The sequence below is a fragment of the Melanotaenia boesemani genome, chromosome 12 (genome assembly GCF_017639745.1).
Source record: "Melanotaenia boesemani isolate fMelBoe1 chromosome 12, fMelBoe1.pri, whole genome shotgun sequence".
Classification (NCBI taxonomy): Eukaryota; Metazoa; Chordata; class Actinopteri; order Atheriniformes; family Melanotaeniidae; genus Melanotaenia; species Melanotaenia boesemani.
The window spans coordinates 11171069-11198527 of record NC_055693.1 but is presented as its reverse complement, the minus strand read 5'-3'; the positions used below and the strand labels follow the sequence as shown (position 1 = coordinate 11198527).

At 37.4% G+C, this 27459-nt stretch overlaps 2 protein-coding genes across 8 annotated transcripts in view; one reads left to right on the top strand and one right to left on the bottom strand.

Moving 5' to 3' along the window:
- nalcn (sodium leak channel, non-selective) overlaps nucleotides 1-9026 on the bottom strand; it is an 83473-nt gene extending 74447 nt beyond the window's left edge. For 4 of the 6 annotated variants that reach the window (XR_006012283.1, XM_042002009.1, XM_042002012.1 and 1 more), the window contains exons 1-6: nucleotides 8923-9026; nucleotides 6087-6160; nucleotides 4193-4305; nucleotides 3923-3984; nucleotides 3081-3221; nucleotides 2787-2969 (exon numbers count right to left, since the gene is read on the bottom strand). Coding sequence is in view for 5 of the 6 variants with exons in the window: in XM_042002009.1 (XP_041857943.1) it covers nucleotides 2787-2969; nucleotides 3081-3221; nucleotides 3923-3964 (366 nt within the window). In the remaining variant the exon portion in view is untranslated. The remainder of the gene's footprint in view (nucleotides 1-2786; nucleotides 2970-3080; nucleotides 3222-3922; nucleotides 3985-4192; nucleotides 4306-6086; nucleotides 6161-8922) is intronic. The other 2 variants (XM_042002010.1, XM_042002011.1) reach the window with 2 other exon arrangements.
- Nucleotides 9027-10633: 1607 nt separating this feature from the next.
- The window catches only part of itgbl1 (integrin, beta-like 1), a 42085-nt gene continuing 25259 nt past the window's right edge, over nucleotides 10634-27459 (top strand). For both annotated transcript variants that reach the window (XR_006012229.1, XM_042001752.1), the window contains exons 1-4: nucleotides 10634-10893; nucleotides 13483-13685; nucleotides 23617-23763; nucleotides 25025-25147. Coding sequence is in view for 1 of the 2 variants with exons in the window: in XM_042001752.1 (XP_041857686.1) it covers nucleotides 10802-10893; nucleotides 13483-13685; nucleotides 23617-23763; nucleotides 25025-25147 (565 nt within the window). In the remaining variant the exon portion in view is untranslated. The remainder of the gene's footprint in view (nucleotides 10894-13482; nucleotides 13686-23616; nucleotides 23764-25024; nucleotides 25148-27459) is intronic.

Sequence of the window (27459 nt, the reverse complement as noted above, 5' to 3'; positions counted from 1 at the left end):
ACACAGAAAGTTTTTAAAGCACTAAAAGGTCTTTGTGTGACTTCAGTAATCGTGTGGCAATATTCCAGGAAAGGCTACAAACAGAATGTGAAATTACAGGGGCCATTTTGACAGATTGACCACAATGTTCAACTGATTTCCAAATGACAAGACAAAATTGTAAGGCCCTTGAAGTGCAAACAAACTGAAATGTTAAGGGGCCAGGAGAAATAGGCATCCTTAATTATCACTTACAGAGCTAAAGGGGGGCTGCGTAAGAAGCTCTTAGGGGGTCAATCTTCTACTGGAAAGGCTGCAAATAGAAGGGTGTGTTCTGAAACACTCTAAAGATAAGGACCATGTTTGATGGCACCCACTGACAAGTACAAAAGCATGCAATTACAATCCTGTACTGTGTGTATTATTGATTTGGGACAGGACCTTTCAACAACTAGCAACAAAATGCAGCCTCCAAGTTGCATGAAATATAATATTAGATATGTTTAATACCTGCACTCTTGCACACTTTGACAATAGAAGATGCTTAGGATTTCCTGAAAGTTCTGTCCTTTATAGATGACATTTATGATAAGTTAAATCACAACAGACTGAGAATTATCACATTTTACAAGTAAAGATGGGAGTGTCACCAAGATCTAAAAACAATGTTAGATAAAATAAGAAGAAATGCTCCTCCTTTTTTCTTTTTTTTTTCTTCCATATTTATTCTAACTGTGTGTCTTTCAGTGCCTTCCCGTTAGTTATCTTTGATTTGCCAGTTAAGTTGTCCACATTTTTATGGCAGTAATTATGGGCCTTTCATCTGCCAGCTGTCTGTTCTTGGATGCTTCTATTCAACATTATTGGTCTACCTGGAATTTGAATTGGGCTGATTCATCCAAATATAGAAAACAACAAACTCAGTTCAAAGCGTACAAACTCAGAGATTCATAATGTCTTTTGGCAAAATAGTAAGAGAAAAGAATAATTTCTAATTTGGCTAAAATTATTTTTGTGCTCTCCTTGTAGACTGCACATAAAACATAAAATACAGCCAATGAATGTGACATCATCTCTTGGTTTGCAGAATACCATTATGAATCTCTTGACTTTTTTTATTTGGCCATCACTAGACAAGCTTTTTAGGTTGCAGCCAAGACTTCTCCCTCCTTACTTCAAAGCCTTTGCACAAACTACAAGGGTTAGTAATATAAAGATTCAACCCCTACAGATGTTCAAGAATTAACTATAGTGGCTGCAAGTAGACATTCACAAAACTGCTATTTTTGGCACTTTCACACAAGCTTTATTTATAAACTGAATGTGGCAACTTGGTTCTCGTATTTTTTTTTAAGATTATTTGGAAAACAAAACGAGAAATTTGATTCAGTGAACATTTAAATCAGGTTTGTCCAGTTCTAGTCCTCGAGGTCTGCGATCTTGCAGATTTTAGATGTCTACCTGCTCCAACACACCTGATTCAAAATAAATGGCTCTCCTTAACAGCTTGTTGTCAAGTTCTACCCAAGCATATTGACCCATTAATTTGATTCAGGTGCTGTAGCAGGAAACATCCAAAACCTGCAGGACAGCGGCTCTTGAGGACCAACTTTAGTGAACCCTGATTTAAAATATTTTACACAATTCAACCTCAAAACTTAAAAAAAAAGCCCACTAGGATCTAGATTTAATGCAAATTCTGAAGGAGTCGGTCAAGTAACGTTGACAACGGTGGGGGGACAGTCAAAAAATAAACCACAGGTAAAAGCGGGAGCTAGCTTTAACCAGAGTATTGGAACTAATAAATTCAGCTGAGGGGAGAATTGGGATGAGTCTGTCAGGAAGACAGAGGGTAGAACAAAAGTTAAGGAGTTGTTTCAACCCATTATATGTTGCACACTCAAGAGACTTTACTACATTTTTTTCTTGTGCTGTGTGTTCACGGATAACAGTAAATGTTGGGTGTTGTATTTCTACTGGTTTGCTGTTTACTGATTTTCTGTTTTCTTGCATGTGACAAAGTTAGCTAACAAAACTAGGTGGCTAACAAAGCATCAATGCCCGGATGACTTAAATACTGTATGCAAATGCTAATGGTATGGTTTATTTATTTGTGTGTTTCTATTGTAAGATCTATGGCATGAAAAGGGCTGTGATCCTGCAGGTCCAGCGGCAATGATGCAAATCTCACTGGACCTGGTGGTAATATACTACCGTTCATAAGTTTTGGGAAGCTTTCCCATTGGATTTAATGAGAAAGTGTTCCCAAATTTATGACCAGTATAGTCAGAAATCCAATAGGAGCATGTGGGAGTGGGATTAAAAGAACAGCTTTGTGTAGGGCCTAATACCAGTTTAATTATCACTTCCTTATACCAGTTTAAGTGTTTTGAAGCTTGATGGCATACCTTTAAGGCTGATAAAATTCCAATTTTATCCATCTATTTTAACATGTTTTCTCATTTTCAGGGAAAGAAAATGAGATTGCATTAATTGCTGAAGCTGTGACGTCTTAATTAGGCTCTTTGGTGTCCCTGTGACTCAGTCAATAATAATCTGACACTGCTTTTGTCCTCTTACCGGTTCTCTGTAAATTTCTTTGCAGGACTGCCACAAAAAAGCAGGAAATTCTTTATAAATATAGGAAAGAATGCAAGATTAATCACCTCCATGCATCATAGCTTTTCTATAAAGTTTTATCCAGTGTAGACTTACGTTTAAGAAAGAAACACTACCATCATGATCAAATTTTCCAAAATCAGTACAATTATTTAATTATGTATTTATGCATTTTTTTCAGTCTCTACCTTGATGATTCCCCTGATGTGCATCTTGGCAATCATCTCAGCCGTGTAGAGGAACATCAGCAGTGTGTCCAGAGTAAATGTCACATACTGCAGGGGAGGGTAATGCTCAAAGGTCTTTGGCGTGTTCATACACACAGAGATGACACTGATGATGGCACAGGCCCGAAGCAAGGAATGGACCCACTGCAGGAAGACAAAAAATAAAATAATAAATAAAGTATGTCACAGTTTGTTTTTTTTCTTACTGTAATGTCAATAGGTAAAATAAAAAAGGACATATGCGAATGGACTTACTGGTTTGTTGATCCAGAAAATGTCAGCACTGTCTGCAAGGGTCTCGTCCGGCCCAAAATCGGTCATGGGCTGGGCCTCGACCCGTGAGCTCTGTTTCCTCTTCAGCATGCTGGGGCTTGCCGTGCTATACAGAGAGTGGATCTAACAAAAGGGAGGGAGGCGTACCACACAGTGACCAAAGCTAAATGAGGAACAGGGGAGCACTCTGGCTGCATCCAAGTCGGGGCAGTAGCAGTAAACTTTCCTAACTTCAATCATCTGGATTAAAATTTGAAAACAAGAATTTAATATGTACCTAATGACGCAAAGTTTTAAAATTATTATTGGCCTCCTAAAAACCTGAATTAAATGTACAAAGTTTTGATTAACCAATATATGAATAAAATCCATATTAAAGCAGTGTGTAAATAGTGGCTGTATGTAAATACGCGTAGAATCAAGCCTTACCAAGCAGTGATGTCTGTTCCACAAAGCAAACTTCCCTGACTTGAACTGCCAGAGGTGTGTACTTTAAAACTGTACATGCTGCATCACTGAATGGCCACTGTGATACACAACGTAGCACACATGGAACACAGAACAAGTGTTTTCTTACTGGAACAGCTCCAGTAACTTACCATTTCAAAAGACCATATGAGATCTTTATCATATTGAACACCAAGGCACCAGAAGAATGTGCTGCACAGTGTGAGGAGGTTTGACTTGGTGTTACCTGTCCTCATCAACATCTCTATGTATGTTTGTATGAATGTGTGTATGCAGAAAAAGAAAACTGTACAGGCCGTTTGAACATAAGAACACAAGAAGAAATGACACTCTGAATGGAGACAAAGCGCACATACCAAAGGGAAAAGTAAAGCTGAAATTGCTCCAGCACTGCACATAGCATGCGATCAGGCATACCCTGTAAATAACACACAACAGTTAGTCAACATCATGGCTTATATGGTGTACAATACACTACCCACATCTACAGTACGCTCATAGAAGACAGGAATGCCCACCACGTCTGACATCAAGGCATTTATGCGACACGCTCTGTGAGTGAGTGAGTGACTGATTGAGGTGTTGTGGAAGGAGAAGATGGGGTAGAAGAAGACTAGCGGACTCACTGTGAGGCTCCTCATTGGTGCGTTCATCCCAAGGTCACAGAGGGGGTGGAAAGACCAACCAGATAGAGAGACTAGAGATGCGGAAAGGAGAATGCCCCAAAGGCTCGGAGGTTCTGCAGCAGTAATGGTAGCAGTCAAAAAAGCAGCTTTAACACACAACTATTCAATTAATACAACATATTTCTTTCCATTAGCAGCATTAAGACAGATGTGGATCATTGTGCTTTTATTTGGAATTATTCTGATATCTTTTTCCAAGGTGGACTTTGCAGTACATTCGACTGCATGTCTTTCCAGCAACAATACCCTTTGATTTGATGGCTAAAATACTTTGATGGCAACCATCAAAAGTTTCCAAGAAACACTAACAAAAAAGATGTTTTATGTTTTTTTTTTTTTTTTTTTTTTTAAGATATTAGCACTGTTTCAGGAAAGATATGCCACAGTTAACACATTTAAATGTAATTTTGTTAGTGTGATAAACACCACAAATTGCGTTGGGTTTGGGCAGAAGGGACAAACTCTAATAGAAAAATCTTAAAAAAAAACAAACAAAAAGAAAAAATAGATAAAACAACAGAATTATATGCACTAAAAGATAGCATGATAAAAGGTAGATCTATACATTTTGGATAACTAATCTGTAAAGACCACAAAATGAATAGAAAATATGGACATAGCTACTGTGGCATCATTTTATTGATCTGAGCACTAACCTTACTACGACCATCACTGTGTATTATTTACAAGCTGTTGTGACTGAGAGGATAATCTGTTTGCAAAGAAATATGCACATTGATGACCCCCAAAAACATTCCCTCCTTTATTGTACAGTTTGTTATACAGCAGAAATTTTGAATCTTATAACTAAAACACATAAACTTTACTGGAAAACATTTACTAGGGCAGTAAGTAAAGCGAAAATTGGGGTTGAAAAAATCTAGGGTAAAACTTTTAATTCCTGTGGCAAAACACCAGCTGAGGATGGGAATACAAAGTGAGGAATACATCTGTATCACCCTCTTTTCCTTACATGTTCTTCCTAAGAAAAGAAACTGTCCATTCTACAAACCCCATGTAGTTAGAAGCAATTTTCCTGCATAATTGCTACACTTAACATATGCAGATGGAGATGTGAAGAAGAGTGAAAACAAAATTGCAGGGTCTAAGTGCTATTATGTAGGAGTATAGGTGGCAAAGACTGCAATTACTTTCCCATTTGGAAAAAGGACATGTTCCTCATGCACAATAATGCGATCTCCGGGCAGAATAATTGTAACTGTACGAATCTGAACATTCAAACTTTCTGGTTAAAGTTTTATTCTTGAGTGCACTGTGGAAGTATCCTATCAAGAAAAAAGTGTGGGTAGGAATGCCCATTTTTACTGTTCAAGTCTTACAGATTTTAGCTATACATAGAATGGGATTAAGAGTTTCATAGCTATTAAATAGTTGAACCTGCTTAGAGTTCAGGAAAAGTACCAGAACGTGTCCTAATCAATACACTTAATCAGCTTTTAAAAAGGTAGGGAAATGAGGACCACATTAGCATCGCATTGTTGTTGTTGCTCGGCTGATCTAAAGCTGTATTAAGCATACAAGCAATGGTTCTTTTTAAATGTACCTGCTGTGGCAGGCACATATCTATTACCTATTGACAGGTTATCCAGCAGGTTATTTGTTTTTTTCATTAGTTTTTTTTTCTTTTGTTTTTTAAAAGATTCCTTTTGACTTTAAAGTAAACCAGCAACACTCTTTGACCTTGCTTCCGATAACAGCTGGCAGATCACTTCAGGCAAAAGTAGCAATAGGGAAGCAAACATAGCTGAGAAATTAACTAAATAAAAGCCTTCTTCTTCTTTTTTGTGAAACATTTTTTATTAGCTATACCTACTTTATCCTTTAGTAAGCTGTGGAGGATGGGGGCTTCTTTCCAGCACACATGTTAAGGCACCAACGTTGTATCCCCTGAGGAATAAACAGTTACAGTAAGACTGCAAAAAATGTCAACTTAAAGAGGTTTTATTGTGTTATGTTCCTGTTGCATCATGTGTCATAAAGATAAATGCTCGTACATTTAGGCCCTTAACAATACCAATATGCCAATTAATGAATCATAAGGCTCTAAACAGTTGGTCCAATGAGTAGAATCCAGCATTAGCATTAATGCAAAACACCAATACTGAAAAAAATATGGAGAACATTGCAATTCCTATTAATGTTCAAACCATAAAAATGAACATTAAAAAAGAGACATATTTAATAACTGTGACAAGTCTGGACACATCTACACAATCAAAATTTATAGCCACCAGCCACTTTATTAGATGCACTTGTTTAATTCCTTGTTAACACAAACAACTAATCAGCCAGTCACATGGTAGAACCTCAAAGAATTTAGGCATGCAGACATAGTTCAGATGATTTGTTCACATTCAAACTGAGCATCAGAATGAGGAAGAAAGGGGTTTAAGTGACTTTGAATGTGGCATTGTTGTTGGTGCCAAATTGGTTTGTTTGAGTATTTTAGCAATTGCTGATCTGCTGGGATTTTGACTCATTCAGGAGACCAGAGTTCGATTCCCCCAAGGGAAAATATCAACATCTTCTGGTTGGGTCCTTAGGCAAGACCCTTAACACTACTGTCTAACCACTGCTTTGGATAAAAGTGCCTGCTAAATAATGTAAAATTCATGTAATGAGGTTACAGAGAGACTGAAAAAGAGAAAATATCCAGTGAGCGGCAGTTGTCTGGGAAAAAAAAAACTTTCTGATGTCAGTGGACAACAGGCAAACTGGTTCATGAAAGAAAGGAAACAGTAACTCAAAAAATCACTTGTTACAACCAAAGTACACAGAATATCATCTCTGAGTGCCCATTACATCAGACCATGAAACAGATGAGTTGTAGCAGCAGAAGACCACATCGAGTGCCACTCCTGCCAGTAAACTGAGACTATTCACACAGGTTCATCAAAGTTGGACAAAAGAAGTTCAGAAAAACATTGCCTGGTCTGATAAGTCTCAATTTCAGGGACAAAATTTGGCATAGACATTATGAAAGTCAGGGTATGATGTCAATATGGACCAAAAATCTTTGCGGAATGATTCCATTCTCTTGTTGAATGGCTGGTCCAACTTGGTACTTGCACAAAGCACCTAATAAAATGGCAGGTTTCTCACCCTTGCAGAGGTTCTGAAAAGGCACAGGTGTAGTAACAATACTCAAAAAATGTCTGCTGGACTCTACATAAGCTATGGGAAAAGACTGGTTGGACCCAATAAGGTTACACATGAATAAAAACACATAAATAACTATGCTTTGTTACGTTCACAACTACAGGCCATTTAGAATGAGCATATTTCTGGAGTTTTGGGGATTTAGGAAACTCAGTCAACATGAGAAAACCCACACTGGCTCAGAAGAAAATTCAGCTCAGATCTGCCTCAGGTGACCAGTTGGTCCACGCCCCAGAAAAAGGTAAAATTGTCAATATAGTTACACGGGCACTGTACTGTTTTCTTTCCCAATGACCATAGCTTGTTTTCTGCTCTCACTTATTTTATTTTTTAGATTGAGTTTTTGGCTCTGATAAATAGTTTGCATGGGTGGACTAGTTTCAGTGAGCTGTTTCCACAATAGTCAGGGATAAAGCAGCCAGTTAGAAAAGCAAAAGAAAGATGTAAAAGTTACTACTAAGTGGCAAATAGGTTCTGAAAAATCTGTGAATCCTGAAATAAATTTGATTATGACATCTTCCATGTTAAATAGTGATTTCATCCACTGCTTGTGTAACATTTTCATTAGATCAACTTTAAAAGTTAACAAAGAATACATTACTGACCCCAGTACCCTCACTTTATACAGTCTATGTTTATACTGAAGCCAAACGCTTATCTTTTTTAATGTTAATAGCCCATCATTCAGCTTTCTGCCATTAAAAAAACAAATTAAATAAATCACCCACAACTTTAGTGCCATCCAATCCTATCATATTTGTATTCAGCATCATTAGATTCTACTGGTGCAGCTGTCTAAGGTGGAGTTTTCCCAGAAAATAAAAAAAAATGTTCCCACTGAAATAAGACTGCACAAACTGATAAATGCTACCTGGGAAATGCTCAGAGTTGTCCTGGTAAATATGACGACAAAAACACCTGGATTAAATGAGCCTTTATTTGAAGGTCTGGTTGCTTGACCTACTGTGGCTTCACGAGCTTATAAGGGCAACTGGGAAATCCTAAAACCATTTGAGGAAATTGCTCCTTTTCAACCCACTAAGCTTCTCCAATATGAACGATCACACATCGGGTAAAATGGCTGTCATCCCACAGAATGTCAAGCACTAAAAGTGTACCCATTTTCAAGTAGAAAGCTGAATGAATGACATCGACAAGGTTACTATGGAAACGTTCAGGAACAACGCTGCTTTAAGGACAAAAACAAGCTAAATGCAATACGTATTCAGTAATACAGCCACGCACAGGTCCTAAACGAAGTTAATATGATATCTGACAACCTGAGCACTTGACAGTGCAGTAAATACAAAACGTTATTCCATCAAGGCCTACTCCGAAGGATGAGATTTCCTCCACTTCCTGGAGAGCCTACCAGCTAGCGCGCAGCAGCACCAAGCGTCAGCCGCATCCTAAAAGCAAAACAGCTGGACGCTCACTCGCGGTCACGACCGGTCTGGTAGCGAATTAAGAAAAGATTCCGAATCACTTACAAGAAGAGGATTACCCTTATCTGGCGTGTCTAGCCCTGTCCATGACATCAGCTGTGTTCTGGATGTGCTGGGATCGTGTGGGAAAAAGCGGGAGCGCGCAGGTTGCAATCACATCAACAGAACCAGCGCGTGCTGCGGTGGCGCGCAGGCGTTTCCAGGGCAACAGCTTAAAGCTCGTTGTGCTCATCAAGATCTCCCAAATCCATTCATTTACCTCAATCGATGACCGGATCAATTTTGTCAAACAAAAACCACCATTACGACTTCCATTTTATCAAATGAAGTGATTCGTGTGTATGTACTGATGTGTTTGGATGCACTCTGAAGCATCTGTGTGATTCAAAAACTTCGGTCAGCTGTGTGAAGCTGATGTAACAGCAGAGCACAATATTTACACACAGTGATCCTAAGTTAAGTCTGCGTGTAACATCCAGACTATTAACCTCTTTGCATTAGGACTGGTTCTGCTTCTGGGTTAAAATCATACAGTTGCCATTATTACTTGTCAAGAGCAAGAATATATGACATAGTTTAAATATCGTATGATGAATAATTTGCAATTTATGAAAGTGATTTGGTAAATATTTGGGAGAAATGCATAATAATGGCAAAGTTAAAACCATCTGATTCAACAACTCAATACTGCAGAATTAATTATGAATAGTTTCTGGTTCTGATAAATTATACAGACGTGGAAATAATGCATTCTGACAGTCCTTATGAACTAATAAATGTATTTATTTACTGAGCAAACTTAAATAACTGAAACTTAAAATAAGGAAATAAAAGTACTATATATATATATATATATATATATGTATATGTATATATACTACATATAACATATATACTACAGGTCATGATAAAAATATTATTACCATCAAATCTATCACAATGTAGTCTTTATCAAATCTATATCAGTTATTTCAGTTTGTTCAGTTTACCAGAATATAAGACTGTCTAAATTTTGGGAAGTTTAATTTAATTTGCTAGTGAAGAAACTGAACAGTTAAAGTAAATGGTCATACATCAAAAGTAATTTGCCAAAGAACATGAACACATTATACATGAGAAGTTATATGAAAGGCTGTTACAAAAGCTAATATTCTACATAAACTTGGGTAAAACTGCAATTCAAAATGAGGATAATAGAAAAGAAGTTACTCTGGGACATTGTTCAAACTTGGACTTTAAGATAGAGCCTATCTAAATTAAACTGTTTTATTTATTTATTTGAAACTGCAACACAATCCATGAAAATGAGTTTAAAGTTAGTCACTGATACTGTCACACAAAAATGCTCATGGTGTCAAAATCCTTTTGACTTGTTGTTTTCTTCTGTTCTGCTCAAATGTTCCAGTCTGTACGGGAGCTGAACTCCAACCCCAAAGCATCTAAATGATTTTTAACTATTATTCTTTTCATTATGCACACTTTTTTTCCAGACAAAGTGTCTGGAGCTTGATTTTGGATCTCATTTATCATTAGTATAATCAAAGGAAAAGATAAAAGCAAAACTTTTGCCCAGCAGAGATCATCTGGAAAATCAAGGAGGACAAAAAGTGCAACAAAAAAATTAGAAAAACAGTCTGCTTCTAATTACAACTGGTGACTAAACTTTTCATTTTGGCAGGTTTCCCCACTTCAGCTCCTGCCCAGGACTGAGTCTGAGAGTCCAGACTAATCAAAGGCACTTGTATGTAGAGGACTGTGGACCTGAAGGGATTGAGGCAGTTCAGGCCAGCCTGCTGCTCTTTCTCTCCTTCTCTCCCTTTTCTTTTCCCTCTCACTCTCCCGTCCTGTCCTGTCTGTTTAAGGAGCAAAAAGATTGGGAAATTCCTTCAAGCTACTTAAATTCAGATTTCTGTGGGATTTCAACATGCACACTGAGGTTTTGGTGCAGTCCATGTTAGTGCCATTGTTTCTGATCCTGCTCTCTACCGTTGAGGACACTTTGTTACAGTCGGTGAGGTGAGTTTCCTCAAAGCTTATGTTTTTCTTGTTTATTTTGAGGTAAGCTGGAGAGTGAGAAGTAAGAGGGAGGTGCACAGTTTTGCTGGCAAAGTTTGGAAAGTACAGCGCAGTAAATTTTAGAAAAGCCTTCAGTATAGGTATAGTTTGCACTATTAGTTTCCTGTGCATTTTTATATATACTGATTCACTTGCCAGCTGTTTAACCTTGCATTCCAAGTCACATGGTAAAAGTATCAGGTTATACTCTGTGTAAAGTGATATCATAGCCTGTGGTTTTAAAATGATTTGCTAGCTTTGTTTTTCTTGCTATGGTGTTTTTTTTTAGTTAGAACTACATTTCTGACACGCAGCGCATTTAGTTTGGTCAGCAGAGCATGATCAGGATCAGGTTTGTGAATCTGAGCTTCAAACTGGACTTAAAGTTTCCGTCTGGGGTAGTGTGGCGCAGGAGTTTCAAGCTGACCTGCTGGTACCTCACTGTGTAGAGTTTACATGTTTTCTCTTTGCACTTTTTTATTGCACTTTAGTTTCCCATTACAATCCAAAGACATACACACTAGGTTAAATCTTGAGTGTATGTAATTATCCAAGTGTGTATGTCAAGCACTAGTTCCCTGTCAATGATGCACTGGCAGCTGAGATAAGTGTCAGCCCTCATGACTCAGAACAGGATAAAAATGAAAAAAAAAAAATGGATGGCTTACTGACAAGTAATCTTGTTGTTTCTTGCATTTGTAAGATACGAATTAGTTCACACTGTGCTGTGTTTGCAGGCTTGCTGATCATTAGACTTATCATACCTTCGTCTGTGACTGTCAATGTGCTCCATCTTGCTGAAAGGCTTGTTGCCATGTTTACATCTAGAGCTTTGCAGGTCATTTAGCTGTTTTAATGTCAATAATAACCTTTTGTTTTACGCAGATAAGATGGTTTTCAGTCAAGACTATTCCTTCCATCTGAATAAGTGAAAAAGTTAGCTTAACGAACAGGGAGCCCAAGCTACTCATATCGCTTACCAATGTCATTGTCATTGAGAAAACCAAGCAAGATATTGAAGAAATTTCCAGTAAGTTCATACTGTTCTCTGGTCAGGGTCCAGGGAACTACAAGAACAGCTCATTGATGGATGACAGGTGCACAGCTGGACTCTGTTCCCTGGTCCTCAGCGGGCAGCATTCTTATTAGATCTTCAAAGGCATATGTTGCTGAAATATAATAACTAGGTGAAAATAAAGCTGAAGATCTGGTTTAGTGCCAATATTAAAGGTACCACACATATTTTAAATGGTCATTTTGTTTGAAATAAGTAATATAAAGCAACCCAATATTCTTTATAACATATTATTGTTCTGTTTATATTGACACTAAAATTTTAAATTTGATTTCTGATGCAGTCATGGAAGTTAAATGTGGTTTCGGGCTATTGACACCATTTCTTACACAGATTTTGTGTTAGATTTGTTGTTTTCCTCTTTTCTTAATGTGCAATTGAACAATATATTATAGTAGCCCAGAAGGGACAAACCAAACACTACAGGGAAATTTATATGCTTTTCACAGTCATCATAAATTTTTTGTTCACATATGAAGCTATCATTATTATTATTATTATTATTATTATTATTATTGCATTTTATACTACTTAAAGTCACTGCATCCCACACACTGGCCCTTTAACAATAACCCTAAATCTGAATGTAAGTAAGTAAGAAAGACTTTAAGTAAGAAAGCAATTTAGAGAATCCTGAAGTAGAAAGATCTCAACAATCAGAGTTGCTGTGCCTGAATGACTGAAGTTATCCTATAAATCAGCAGCAATGCAACAAAACAGATGTAATGATGCCAAAGAAGGTCAGCTGAGGCAGAAGCAGGACAGTGCACATAAAAATACTCAAAGGTCTCTTAAGGAAATGATCTGAATGTCATCTTGTGTAGGAATTTGGCTCATCTTAATTATCAGATTCATTCAAAATTTATTACACTGGTAGTGAAAAGAGAAAAATGGAGTCACAAAAGCCAGTTTGAAATAGAACTACGTCCTGAAGAAACATGGAATGTCAGGAACATTTGAACTGTTGATTATTTGAAATGTATTTATGTTGTTGTTGGACAGCTGGTCAAACTTTAGGGAGGGTTGGGGTAGGAAAAGAATGTCAGGCTGCATCCAAATGAAACAAATCTAGCAAAGAAGGCCTATAAATTGAACTGGGAACAGCTGCTTGGTGTGCTTGTTAAAAAGTGAAGATTTTTTACTTGTATTTTTATTAATGTGCATTATTTATCTGAGTGTATAGTTGTTTGTTTTTTCTTGATATAAACCAAAACAGACTGTCCACCTGATGAGTAAGATCCTTCCTATCATTCTTTTAATGTGAAAATTTTCCACTATATTGCAGTAAAATACTCTTAAATGAAATGGAAAGCAAAGGATGTTTGCAGGCAGACATTTCTGTATATGTCTGCAAAAGTGACGCTACTTAAATGTGGGCTTTGTTTCTTAAATAAACACAGATGGCTGCACGTTTAACCTTTGAGCTCTTAAGTTTTTAAAGCAGGAGAACAACTGACCCTCTGTGCTCTTTTTAGCCAGGTGGGCCTTGCTTGCAAGCTGTCCACGGAGTCGTCCCTCCGCCGCTGCAGGACACCTGATGGCAAGTTGTGCAGTGGTAGGGGCAAATGTGACTGTGGCATCTGCATCTGTGAATCTACGGAGCCTGGGAGGTTCTACGGTCCTCGCTGCGAGTGTCATGACTGGGTCTGTGCTACATATGATGGGCAAATTTGCAATGGTGTGTTGATTAATCTATGTTTTCATACAAATCTTACCATTGTCTGTTCTTTTAGCAGCATCGTGTCACAAAGTTTTCAGGTATACCTGAAGTTGTGCACATGCAAAAGATTCCACATGTGTTACTACTTGGATGTGGTTTTTAGGGATGGGTCAGTAACAGTTGCAGAAAATCTTTTTTACTGTGGAGTTTGACAAATGGACTCTCCAGCTGATGTTGAGTCTTTTTTGAGCCAGGTGCTGAGAGAATGCTAATCCTTTTAATGTCATCCAAAGGTTTAGCCCTCAACAGGCATTTGCATTCCATTTATTTCATATAAAGAAAAATATGTTTCAGACTTGGAGTGCTTTTTTAGTATTTTGGTTCTGCCTATGTGTCTTTCTTTTCTGCAGCATCAATAGAGAATCTGCATTGGGTCTTTAACAGCATACATTACATTTGCAAGACTTCAAAGGGCATCATTGGTAATATGCAGCTGGTTGTTTTTTTAAACATTAATAGGGTATTAGCTTTTGTTGGGAAGTGCATCTTTGAACTTATTTCACAGGTTCTCTGAAAGAACTCTCCAGGGTGCATCAGTACTCAAGGGCAAGTTCAATGATGGCTGGTTGTTCTGTAGTTTTACATTATGTTACAAATCCCACTGAGCAACTTTAACATAAGCTAACAGATCACCAAATGGAAAAATAATATTTATTTTGCACCTAGTAATTCATTTTTACACCTAGCTAAAACTAATCTTGTATCATATACAGCCTTGCAATAAAATTTAAAAAACAGCTGATTACATTTGTCCAAACAATACACACCAGGCAGAAATAATTTCAAGGCTTTCCACCTGCCCAAAAATAAATAATTTAGATCTTATTCTTGTTTTAGAGGGACATTTAAAAGATATAAGTTGTATTACTACTCATCAGTTTAATTAAAAATTGTTTGATCTTATTCCCGTATAACACATTTGCATTTGTTTATACTTTACACTAATGTTTTTTAGTTCCCTCGTTGTTTTATCACAGCCGGTCTATTGGTTACCAGTGCTGCCTCATAATTAGGCAGATTAGTATTTGGCTTTGGCAGGGATAGATTTTGTGGTTGTAAATGTAGTTGACATGAACACGGTTAACACTCATCAGACAGCGATTATAGAAACCAGCCCTGGGCTGCAGCAAAACAATAGACAGATGATACAGCTGCCCTACCCATCATTTTTAATTGACGTTTAAAATCACAGCTGCAAAACAAGGATGTCTCATCCTATTAAATGCCTGTTGCCTTGATTCTTGACTTCTTACGGCTCTTCACTTCTTTTGCATCTCAAGTATGAGGGAGAAAGAGAGAAAATGGAGGGCATGAAAACTGAGAAATAATAAGGGTCACTGTTTGCTTAATGTTTGATGTCTTCCTTTGTTCTCTCTTACACTGTTTTTGGCTTATACCTGTCTTATAGTATGTTTGTAATGATTGTTTCTTTGCTTACCCACTTGTTTTAGTTTCTTTTTTCAAACTTACACCCTCTTTGTGTTTATAAGCTCAGAAACAAAGTTTGCTTTATATTCTTTAAAGCTGCCTAAAAGTAAGTCTTCATTAAGGCTTGAAGCTGCATTACTAAACTTTGGCCAATTTTCTTAGTGAGGTATCCCCTAACAAGGACTAATTCAGCATCCATCTTGCATCCTACTTCTTTTCTGAGCTTTCTCTCTCCAGTAAAAAAAAGTCAGTTTGACATTGACTCTTGTCTTATCTATGACTTGACTCATTATCTTTTTTCCCCTCTTTCTTACTTAGATAATGTAGCTTGTGTTTCTTTGACAAATCAGCCATTGTGTTTAAAATGGCCAGTGTGTTGATATCCAGTTCCTGGCATGTGATGTGGTGCCATAAAGAAAAGTGCTATATAACGTGGCAAAGTTTCAAGGAAGAAAAAAGAAAGAAACAAACAAAAATGTTGTGCAGTTTCTCAGACTTGGAACGCTGCTGAGCAAAACAGGACAGAAACATAGTTTTCAGAAATGCTACTTGAAGCTCACTTTTCACATTAAATACAAACAGATTTAAAATTCAAGATCCAAACTAAAATGCTCTAAAATTCTATTGGATACTCAGTACCAAATTTTTAGTTGTGCATTTAGTTTTCCAGTTAGTATTTGATAAGAGGAAACCCAGCTACTTTTGTGACTACATCACAATATCACCTTTACCTTGTTGTGCTACCACCCACAAATATTTTATTACATATTAAAATTTCAAACCAGGTATTGTGTTGATTTGGCTCCTGAAAGGTAAAAATTATTGTAAGACTTGTGCTTTATTTTGCATTGTTTAAGCCAAATGCACCAAAAAAAAAAAAAAAAAAAAAAAAAAAAAAAATTGCTATTGAGTTAAACTGGTGTAATTGAGGACTCCAACCTGTTTCTATGTCTGTACATCTGTCAGAGGAGATACCTTGGAAGCTGTGGGAGGGGAATCCTACTTAATGATGCAAGAGGAAAAAAAAGTGTCCTCTATTGTCCCTGAGCTTTGAGTGTTGAAGCTTAATGGAGATATGTGAGCATCCAGAACACGTATAATGGAGATTTGTACACATATACATCTGTGTGTGTGTGTGTGTGTGTGTGTGTGTGTGTGTGTGTGTGTGTGTGTGTGTGTGTGTGTGTATGAGCATGCATGTGAGGACTACAGTGATTTATTTGGGAAGACAAGTTGGCTGCTGTGAGGAGCTCATTATGGTTCAGCAGTCTGGAGCGAGGCCCTGTTTCATCCTGATAATGGGGTTTCACTCACTGGTACACAGCCTGCCACTGGAACCTAGATGCATCAGAAGAGAGATGGGTTTTCACACCCAGACAAGCGCGCACACACACACACACACACACACACACACAGAGAATAAGGCTTATTCTCATAGCATACATAACGCTCATCCACACATATAAATACGTACAGCCAGCCACATGCTCAGACAGTAATATGCCCATGTGGATAAAGGGCCAAGCAATTACATTTAAAGCATATTGAAAAGAAGATCTCCACCCACCCCGCCTACAGCCTCCACATAAACACCACCAAAACCCTCAATGGGATATGCATGCACAACATGCATGGTGTGCTGTCAGAGATCGGCAGCCAATTTCTCTCCCTGCGGCTCCCTTATCTCTGCCTTTCACAGCAGCTCTCTGATACAATCCTATAGATTTTTCTCCATAGGGAAAAAGTATGTGTTTTCCTTTACCAAAAACATTAGCTTTCCTGGCATTGAGTTGTTATTTTACTGCAGATATGATGCACATCCCCTGAGTCGGGGCAACAGGTTAAACTGGATGAAGAGGTTGAAGATTTTTTTTTATTATTATATTAAAATTAAATGTGACTACATTGTTTAAAAATTCTAAGCTGAAACTTTGAAGAAAGCCCAGGAGATTTCATTTTGTATCAAGTATAGATAACAAATTTTGAAGTGAAGTCCCAGTCCTGTTCTTGTGGTTCTCAAAAATCTTAGGATCTTAACAAAAACTGGCCTTAAAACCACTTTTTGCAGGTTTTTCTCTAGCTCAATTTTACTGGTTCATTTCCAAGCCGAGGGCATAAATTGGATTCTCAGAGATCAACAGTTGCCTGTGCTCATTTGCAGAGATCATTACTATAACTGGATTGGAATTTTCCTGCTTCAATTGAAACCAGTAACTTGACACACACCAAATTTCAAATGACTGTTATTGTTAACAGCTGCTACCTCTTCAGTGAAAACATGAGACCGGACAAGGAGCTGTGGTTATGTAGAAGGAGATGTCAGCTATATATTCTGTGATAAAATCTGACAACCTAAACCACAAACAGTGCCCAACATAAAAGGTGCAAGTAAGTAAATTCTGCTGCTTGCATACAAGCCTTTCATTTACATTTCTAATAAGAAAGTGGTGTGAAATGAATAAACACTCTATAGTTTCATTAAAACTTGGCCATTTACACACCCAACTTTAACCATGTATATCAAATATATTACTGTGTCTTTTCCTTGGTATTCGCATATTGTCCTAAGCCTGTTTCTCACAAACAGTTTACATACCTAAATAAAAATTGACATCATTTCATGAACATTTAAACAGTTTAAAGCTTATCAATATGTAAGTGATGTGGAAAAAACTTTGACCTTTGATCATATTATATCATTCCATCATTCCACCTCATATCCTTGCTTTACTTGATCTCTGAACGCAAAGCTTTGATAGAAATCATTCATTCATCATTCATGCTAAGCCTTCTCATATGGGAATTAATATCAGTAAACATGTTTCTGAAACCCGATGCTATCATCTACATTACGTGTATGGACTGCAAAGCTGTATTTTATATTACCTGGGTAGAAAGAACAACTAAAACAATTTCAGGTTTTATCATGTTCATACTATGGCTGATATTTTGGGAAACTTAAAATAAGGAAATGAAAGTACAAATATATATATATACCTGTAGTATAACATATATACTACAGGTCATGATAAAAATATTATTACCATCAAATCTATCACAATATAGTCTTTTTCAAATCTAGGCAAGTCTTGCAGGCAGCATTGGAGCTTTAGTTGAGTAAGCTCATGAAGATGATGATGAAAAATTTATTCTTGTTTTGTTTTTTTTTTCTTTCACACACTCTGGCCAGTTTTACAACTGAGCAACTGGGTGATGACCTGAACTAACATCTGTTCACCAACTGTGCAAAGACTTTTATTTCACTGTGTGTTTTTGACTGCACCTAAATCTTCCTCCAATCCCTCCCTGTCACCTTTTTAAAATAAGCTATATATCACGAGAAATGACACATTTCCAGCAGAAAAATTTGACCAAAAAATATTTTTTAGAGAATGAGTTACATATTTTTGTGGTTGTTCAGCATTTTGGTAATTGCTGCCATAACTCTTCTGTTGATGAAACGTGGCAGTTTCCACACTGGTTTTCACAAGCTTCTCTCTTTTTCCCCTTCCAGAAATGGGCAGAATGAAGACTCTCTTTAGTTTTCTGGCTCCTTTACTCAAATCCTTTAACATTTATTGCAACTTTTAGCTTGTTTTAAACTAGTTATTTAGTATTTCTGGATGTAGCATTGAAACAAAACAAGTGTGAAAGCAAGCCGTGCTAAAGATCTATAAAGAGTTGTCAAAATTTAAACCACTCAGTCTCATTTCAGAATTCTTTGGATCATGTGGAACACTGTATGCACTTACAACATTAAATCAGAAAAAGAAAAAAATCAAAGCAAAGCTATTCTTACAAGTAATTTGACTTTTATATCACTGCAGATATGCCCCTTAAAATTTTAACATCTTGTTTCATCAACTGCATTTCATTTGTTTATATACATCCATCCCTGCATTGCAAATCTGTTCCTCAGCTTTGCTTCTAGATTCACTCTTGCATGCATACAGCTTTTGCATCAAATTATGATGATAACCACTTCTTTATAAAGCAGCACTATTAAACTTTTGAGATTTTTCGCATTTTGGCACCACCTAAAGGCAATATGCGACATCCATCTTGCATCCTGTCCTTTCTTGAGGCCCTCCCCAGCGAGTATAGCTAGTTCAATGTTGGCTACGTATGCATGGAGCACTTTTAATCGAACGCCCGTCAGAATAAAAACATATCATGTAAACATGTCAGCTGATCTGATTGGAAAAGAATCAGAAAAGAATTGGATCGGAAAGAATTTCAATCCAGTCGAGAGTGGTGGTTTAAACTTTTTTAAGATTGGATTAGCAGAAAGAAAATAACCATGTATACACTCGTTGCGATTGTTTCTCTGGTGTATGTTATTTCTGTGTATGCTTGAACAACGTGGGGGTTACTTGACTGTATACAGAGAAGGCTTGAAACATGGCAGCATTTTTTGTTAGGAACTGAAAGAGTTAAAGATTATTCAGCATTTTGACAGTCAAAAAGGTTCAAAAAAATGAAAATGAACAAGAAAACACTTATTTCAAACTAGTAGGCACTGCACATGTCAAAAGCATTACGATTGTATTAAATCTGTCAATCATACAAGTACAATTAATCGGATCACTTTACTTTCAGCTGGACTCTCCGATCACATTGATTTCAATAGGACAGATGAAATATTTGTCCATGTAAACGTAGCTAATGTTATCGCTTTCTCTGTCACTTTCCTTGTTGCTTTTCCTCACATCCTCTGTTAATATCTTCTTGTGTTTCTTTGATAAATTTGCTCCGGTGCACATTTAAAACAGCCATTGTTGATATCCAGTTGCTGGTGTGTGACGGCACTGTAATGCAAAAGGCAGCTTTCATGCTGTGACACTCCAGGCTTGAGCACAAAGTTTTGATGTGCTGTTTCTCAGTTTTGGGACGCTGCAGGGATCCAGGATTCAGGCTCCATAAATTTGCATAATGAATGTCATCATGCCGTCAAATTGAGTTAGAAATGCCAAGTTTTACTGTCAGAAATGTCTGTAGTGTTGCTTTAAGATAATATTACATGGGCAAATAGCAGGGTTTATGCTGGATCGGTCACTAGTCTTTTGCATAGCAAACAAAGAAACAAATGAGACAAACAACCATCCATGCTCAGAGTCAATTTAGAGTTTTGTTGGCTTACATTGCTTACTTTGTGAAGCTGAAATACCCACAGAAAAAACCATACAGTCACAAGGAGTCACAAGGAGAGAACAAACCACCACATCTCCATTCTGCCAACATTGTCATTAGTTTTGACCATGTTTAAGCCTCTAAACAAGCCTGGACAGTAGAAATGGATATTTATGAACAAATGAAATAATTAGATGAACCAAATGCTCGTTTGTGTTCAGTAACTTATCTTCCTGTTGTATCTTGTGAATCTTTAAATGTTGGACATTAAATACAACAGAAGAAAAGCTTTAGAAGGCTTGTGGCTTTTTAAAAAAATTCAAAGATTAACAACCCTTTTTCACCATAAGCAAGTTAATAATATATTTTAAAGATTTCACTGCATTCAGTACTTTAAATCACTTGTACAAGATACAAGTTGCAAGGCACTGCAAACATGTGTCTCCTCAGGGAAACGTTCTGTCTTTCTGCATCTTTCATCTCAGCATTTAGAGATTCCTTGCAGCTGTTGCTGATATGAAACCATGGTAATGTTTTCCTACATCACAACTAATTTCTACATAGGAGAGTGAATTATACCTGCAGAAATAAATACAGCAGAGAATAAATACAGGATGTATATCTTCAAAAGCATGCTGCTGTATTTATTCTTTACATGTGAATGGACAGAAGTTAAATTGGCTTTGAATGATCTTCCTGATGGAGTGGAAGTGGGTCGATTTAATTTTTCAGAAAGGCTTAGTGACCCAGGAACCTTAGGACAATTCCTCCAGAGATACACCAGAAAACAAATGTGTTAGTAATTCCTCTTACAAGACTGGTTTAAACTTAAACAGTTAACAATAATATCAATTTGTGAGCAAAAAGGTTGTACTCTGATCCAAACAAATACCACTTGCTTGAATTTACTGTATATCTCCAAAGAAACTTCACATGCTTTCTGTGCACAATTTCCCACAAAATAATTAAACATAAGCCAACTTTTCTTTTCTGATAACACCTACCACCCCCTTACAGCTGGTATATCTGCAAAATTAAAGAATCTACAACTTTTTGATTCTGGTAGACTTAAACACATATGTGTTCTTCTCACAAAATCTCAACGGAGCAGTTCAAATAGAGAGGTGCAAGTATAAGAGCAAAAACCCGTTTCCCTGATGGATAACTGGTGTTGGGCTTTGTCAGGGCACACTTTAGCCTTGCTAACCCCCTGTCGTTCCCTCCCTTTCTTTTATAGGCTACAGGCTTTCATAGCCTCTGCTTTTCTTCCTTAACTCTGCCTGTGTGTCCTCTGTCAAAGCCAAAGAAAACCCCACCTAACACACTTTTATGTCAGCATCACATATGAAGTCAGTTTAACCAACACTTTTCCTAATCCAACTCTCCCGGTTGTATGACTGATCCTCTTTTCATAGGGTTAAAATAGCTTCAGCACACAGTGAACAGCCCTGCCAATGAATGTCTTGGTAGAATATAGTAAAAACTGGAAGGATGAAAGCTGGGATTTATTGCTCTTTGAACAGCATCCTCAGTGGATGAGTTATTACCTGAGACAGGTGTCTCCTTGATCTTTTTACACATAACACAAGCTGATGTGCTGTTGTTTCATGCTCCACAACCCACAGGGAGAGGGAAGCAAAAATAATTACTCACTAAAATGAGTATCATGTTATGAAGAACAGAAGCAGAACAAAGAAAACAGGGAAATGTCATTTGGAGATTAAACAACAATTGTTGGCAACAAATGAGCACAGAGGCAGCCAGGGGGATGATTTAAAATCTAAATATTTATTATATGTTGAGCATTACAATTAAAGGCATTTGGAACAAGTTTATCTAAGATCTGTTTTTTTCTTTAAAAGCAAATATGTTCAGAGCATGAATTAAATGATAGTGTTTTATGTAAAGTCAGCATGAATAAGTGAATTTCTACACCTGGATTTAGATGGCTGGTCCCCCCATCACTAACAGTTCAAGGTGCTACATCAATAGTTACTATCACCATTAAATCTTGCATATACATATATACAAAAAAACATAAAAATCTTGCATATACACCTCCATACTTACTAATCCCCAATAGATGTATTGGATCATTGATCAGAATCTGGGTTGTTCCACTGGCTGTCAGAGGAGGAAAAGAAGGGCCCTGACAGCATTATACCATGGTGAAATACTGCTCAGGAAGCACCAAAAAAGATAAACTGTCGACAGACAGGAACCTTCCCACCTACATAAATTTTGGCCTGGCAGACAAAGAGGGCTGTTTTATATGTCACAGTGATTGTCAAGTGGAGATTAATGGAGGCTGGTGGGTGGCAGTAACTTTATAATATCCAATTCTGTCTTACAACTATCGTATGCAAACTCTCATCTGCAAAAATGACAAAGTCCACAAATAAGTCTGCACCAAGTGCGGGCTGAGAATATCAAAAGATAAAACTGTCAACAGTGGATTTATTAATGCAGCAATGATTCATGTGTCACTTATCACTGAAAAATGGCTGTAATGAAGGAATACTAAATACAGATAGTGTGCAATCTAGCAATAGCTGCACAGGGTTTAAATAAATTACTCTAATAAAGTACTCTAGAAATCTTTATCAATTTCTACAGTTAATTTTTTACAAATTAAAATTTAACATGTTTGTCAAACGTGTTTTATCTTTGTGGTGTCGCTGTCTTTAAAGAGCATTTTCCATTTCTGCTTTTCCTTGAACATGTTGCCAAGTGTCCCCGTGAGACGTATCGATAATGAGGAGAGACTGGGGATTGCATGCTGTTAATGACTGATGGATAGCCCTTGAAAAGGACACCACATTTACATGACGAACGAGTCAGGAGAATGATTGAGCATGACATGCAAGGCTCCTTGCTGCTAAAGGCAATGAGAGCAACATTTATAATAACTTGTCAACAGTCTTCATTTGCATCAAATGGTTCCTCCCGTTTTTCACATTGCCCACTGTGGCCATCAGAATGATGAGAAATAATGACAGACTGCTTTAGTGGCTTTTCTGAACAATGAAAAATGTTCTACTGAGTAACCAATGTGGGATGTTAACATGTCATTCTGACTTCTTTAACAAAAAGTTTTGTAATGCAAACAAAACCTTTACATAAAAACTTTATGAACTGCATGTTCAATATACATTAAAATAGTTTAAAATTAGCTTAATACAACAATTTAAACACTCCATACTCTTCAAACTGTGGAATGTCATCCTACCTATTCAAAATAGCACTTGCATGCTTGTGTTGGGATTGAAGCAAGTAAAAATGGGCATGATTCCCAGCTCTGATAAACAGCATGTGGTGTGTTTCCCTTTAGATCGTGGCTACTGTGACTGTGGGATGTGTGAGTGTGATGAAGGCTGGTTTGGAGATGCTTGCCAGATCCAGGAGGAGTGTAGCCTGTCAAGCAAGAAGAGCAGGGAGCTCTGCAAAAACCAACAGGGGGTGGTCTGTTCCAACAGAGGTACAGTGACCACACATAACAGACACAATTCACTCAACATCTGTTTTATAAAGACGCATGTAAATACAGACATACATTAACAAAACACTAAGACAGTCACACGTGTACACGCATCCATAATATTGTGAAAATTGTAAGTAATTAAAAGTTGTGTCATTTTATTATCTGTAAGTGAGTTCCTAACAGAAAAAATCCAGCATTTTTTCGTAGTGGGTCAGTCTGTCAGGAGCTGATAGGACCCGTGAAAACAATCTAGCCCTTCAGTTTATACATGTACTTTTAACTCCAGCTTGATTGGGGATGGTCTCCAGGGAAAGCAGGCCATTCTCATGAAAGAGAAACGAGAGGTAAAAAGTTTAGATATGCCATTTTACGCCAAAAATGGAGTTGGAAATGAGTGGAAACAGGAAGTTTGAATTATCTCCAGACTTGTACGTTATTGAACCAATGTGGGATCATGTTAACAAAAAAATGGAACAAAAAGCACCCACATCCAAAGAAAAGCTTTGGATTACCCTTTAAGAAACCTGAAGAACTATTCCTGAAGAGAGGTTTCAGAAATGACAAAAACCCATAGTTTGTCTGAAATGGTTCAGACTTTATTGAATAAAAGCTTCATTTTGAATCATGTTTGCACCTTTAAATAAATCTGTGCATTTGTCCACATTCTCCTGGTAATATAAAAAGAAATGAGGAATGATATGCATAATAACTAATTATTGAATTTGGCCTTTAATCTTACATGTCACCATATATGTTATTCCTAGTGTGCGTGTCACATTAAATATGCACACTGTGAGGTCAGGTCAAGGTTAGAGCTGTTTTTCACGTACTGACAGCTCCTCATCCACCTGAGCTTAACCTTATGCCTTGTCTGCGATACCTCCAGCTACATGAGAGGTAAACATGTTTTCATGGGTCTGTGTATATCCATATGTATGTGTGTGAAAGTACGTAATGTGCAGTAGAACTGCAAATGTATTCACACCACGTGGCTGTCTACCCCTTCGCTTCTTTAACACATGATTAAAAAAGCCCCAGCACACAAACACAGCGCCTCTGCGATTAGTTGTCAAACACCAGCTCAGACCTGTTGACACTTGAGGCACAAACATCATGGTGCATTGAATTAAAACACTGTACAGACACATCCTCTAATGTCTGAGCAGCCACCTAAGATAAAGGTGAACACATGCCCAGAAAGGTGATCGTTTCCAAGTTTAAAAGCTTAAACTGTGCCTGAAGCTGGCATTTTTTACAGGAACCTGCCACTGTGGAAGCTGCATATGTGACAACAAAGATGACAGGGGCTTGGTGACGGGACGCTTCTGTGAGTGTGATGACAGTGAATGCCTGGATGAAGACACGGGAGAGGTTTGTGGAGGTATGTTGACAATTGTTCCTCAGAGCATCTCTTTTGTTTAACATCTTCTTTTACAAGAACTATCCATCCTTGAGTTTCTTCTCAAATCAACTTATTCCAAGTATTAGCAGATATTCCTAACGCCATATAATATTTTCAAGTATATTCTGTTTATACTATTATACTAATATTTTAAGACTGGTACCCAACCATACTACACTGACTGTACTGACTTAAACTTGAGCATATGATTTTTTTTAACCTGTCCTGTCCAGCATCATATCAAGCAAAATGATAACGTGGTTGCTGTACAAACAACAAATTTGAACAAATTTGCTCTGCCAAGGGGAGGCTTATGGGTATAAGGCTTCTCTTGATAATCTGATTCATTTATTTATTTATTTACTTTGAATCATGGAATCTATGTACTCCTGCTGGACCTGACCGGAGGGGACAGAAAAAGAAGGAAAATAGCAAAAAGAAGCCAAAAAGAATCAAGAAAGTAGACAAAAACACCACAGACAGCAGGCAACAATTCTTCAATCCACACCATCACCAGACAACAAACTGTTACACCTGTATATAAACACACCAGAAAATTATATTTATGAATTTTACAGGAAAAAAAGCAGAGCTGCTAGTCATTAAGAGTTCTTGAATAATAATCTCAAAAGTAGCACAACAGCGACCAGATACTAACTCACAGAAAAAAAGGAGACTTATCTCCCACTGGACAAGTTAGTGACTGTGTCAGCATGCAGAGCATGAGGAATAAGGAGTAAACAGTGATGAGGAGTGGTGAGTGAGATCGTACAAATGCGACCACACCTCTACGGAGGTCAGAGGCAGACCAGGCAGCCAACAAATTTTTAATTAATTTGTTTGGCCTTTTAGGCTCCACTGAATTAAGGTTCTTTTAGTGGTTTATAAATGTCTCAATGGTCTTGGACCTTCTTATTTATCTAACTTGCTTTTAAATTATGAACCCTCATGGACCCTGAGGATCTCTAGTAGACCTTTTAGGTGTTCCAAGAGTAAGGACCAAAACATACGGCGAAGCCTCTTTCCATTACTATGGACTTCATCTGAAGAATAGCCTGCCGGAGAACCTCAGGGCTGCAGAGACTGTTGATGTTTTTAAAAAGAGGATCAAGACCCACCATCTTAGCTTATTAACTGAATGTTATTTGATCTTCATCCAATTGTTTTATTTTTACATTTTATTTTATTCTATTTTATTACTCTTTTAGCACATTATTTTACAAAGTTCTTTCTTTCTTTCTTTCTTTCTTTCTTTCTTTCTTTCTTTCTTTCTTTCTTTCTTTAATTGCAGTGTTTTTCTCAAGGGGATCCTTTGCACTGGGAGCTTTGTCTGCTCGGTCTGGGGGTATTGCCTTAGTGATTGCCCTTAACCAGGTGGTCTGGGGGTCCTGCACTGCAGCCCTACGGCTGTGGTGTGCCTTCTGGCCTGTCCTGATTTGTGTGGTGGGGATGGCAGCTTCTGTGAACATGGGTGGGCCGGCTCCTGGTGTGACTGGATCCCCAAGTGTGACAGTGTGTGAGAGAGATAATAATGAGTGTGTTTTTTTAAATTGATATGTTGCTTACTATGGTGTGGCTTGTATTACTTAATATGCATAATTTTTTTTTTACCTTGTAAAGCACTATGTGTTGCCTTTCGCATGAAAAGCACTGTATAAAAAATAGCTTTGAATGATGTGATTTACATCACTGCAACACACCCACTAGAACTGGTCAGGTATTAGAAGAGCAGATATGTTTGTTTAATGAGTATGGCCATTTTCAGTCCAACACTAAAATTAGAGTGAGAAAATCTGTCTACTCAAGTATGTCCAAAGCTTTAACATCACGATTGGAAGCAAGAATCTAATCCAACTTTCAAAACATGTTTAAAGGAGAATAGTTAGAATAAGAATTAAGGTATAAACTCAGGAATACAAATCAGTGGCTATTAAACATAAAACAATCTGGTTTTCAATCCAAACTATGCAGGTTAAAAAAAGAAAAGAAAAGAAAAGAAAAAGTAAGGTCAATTATATGTGCTTTTGTGTATTATATACGACCCCCCCCCCTCCTGACATGGCCAGATTGTGTCCAGCTAAGTCAGAAGTGAAGGCAAAATGGTCCAGGTTAAGGCAGCTTTTAGCACTAACTGAACCAGATACACACTTGTATGAATTAATAAGAACTGCAGTGAAAGATACAGCAAATACACTTTGCAGTGGCATCAAAGTGCTTTGTTTGTCAGGCTGATCTTCCAAACTGAATTGTTTCATAACATTCCTGTTAAGAATATGCATGATAAAGGATGT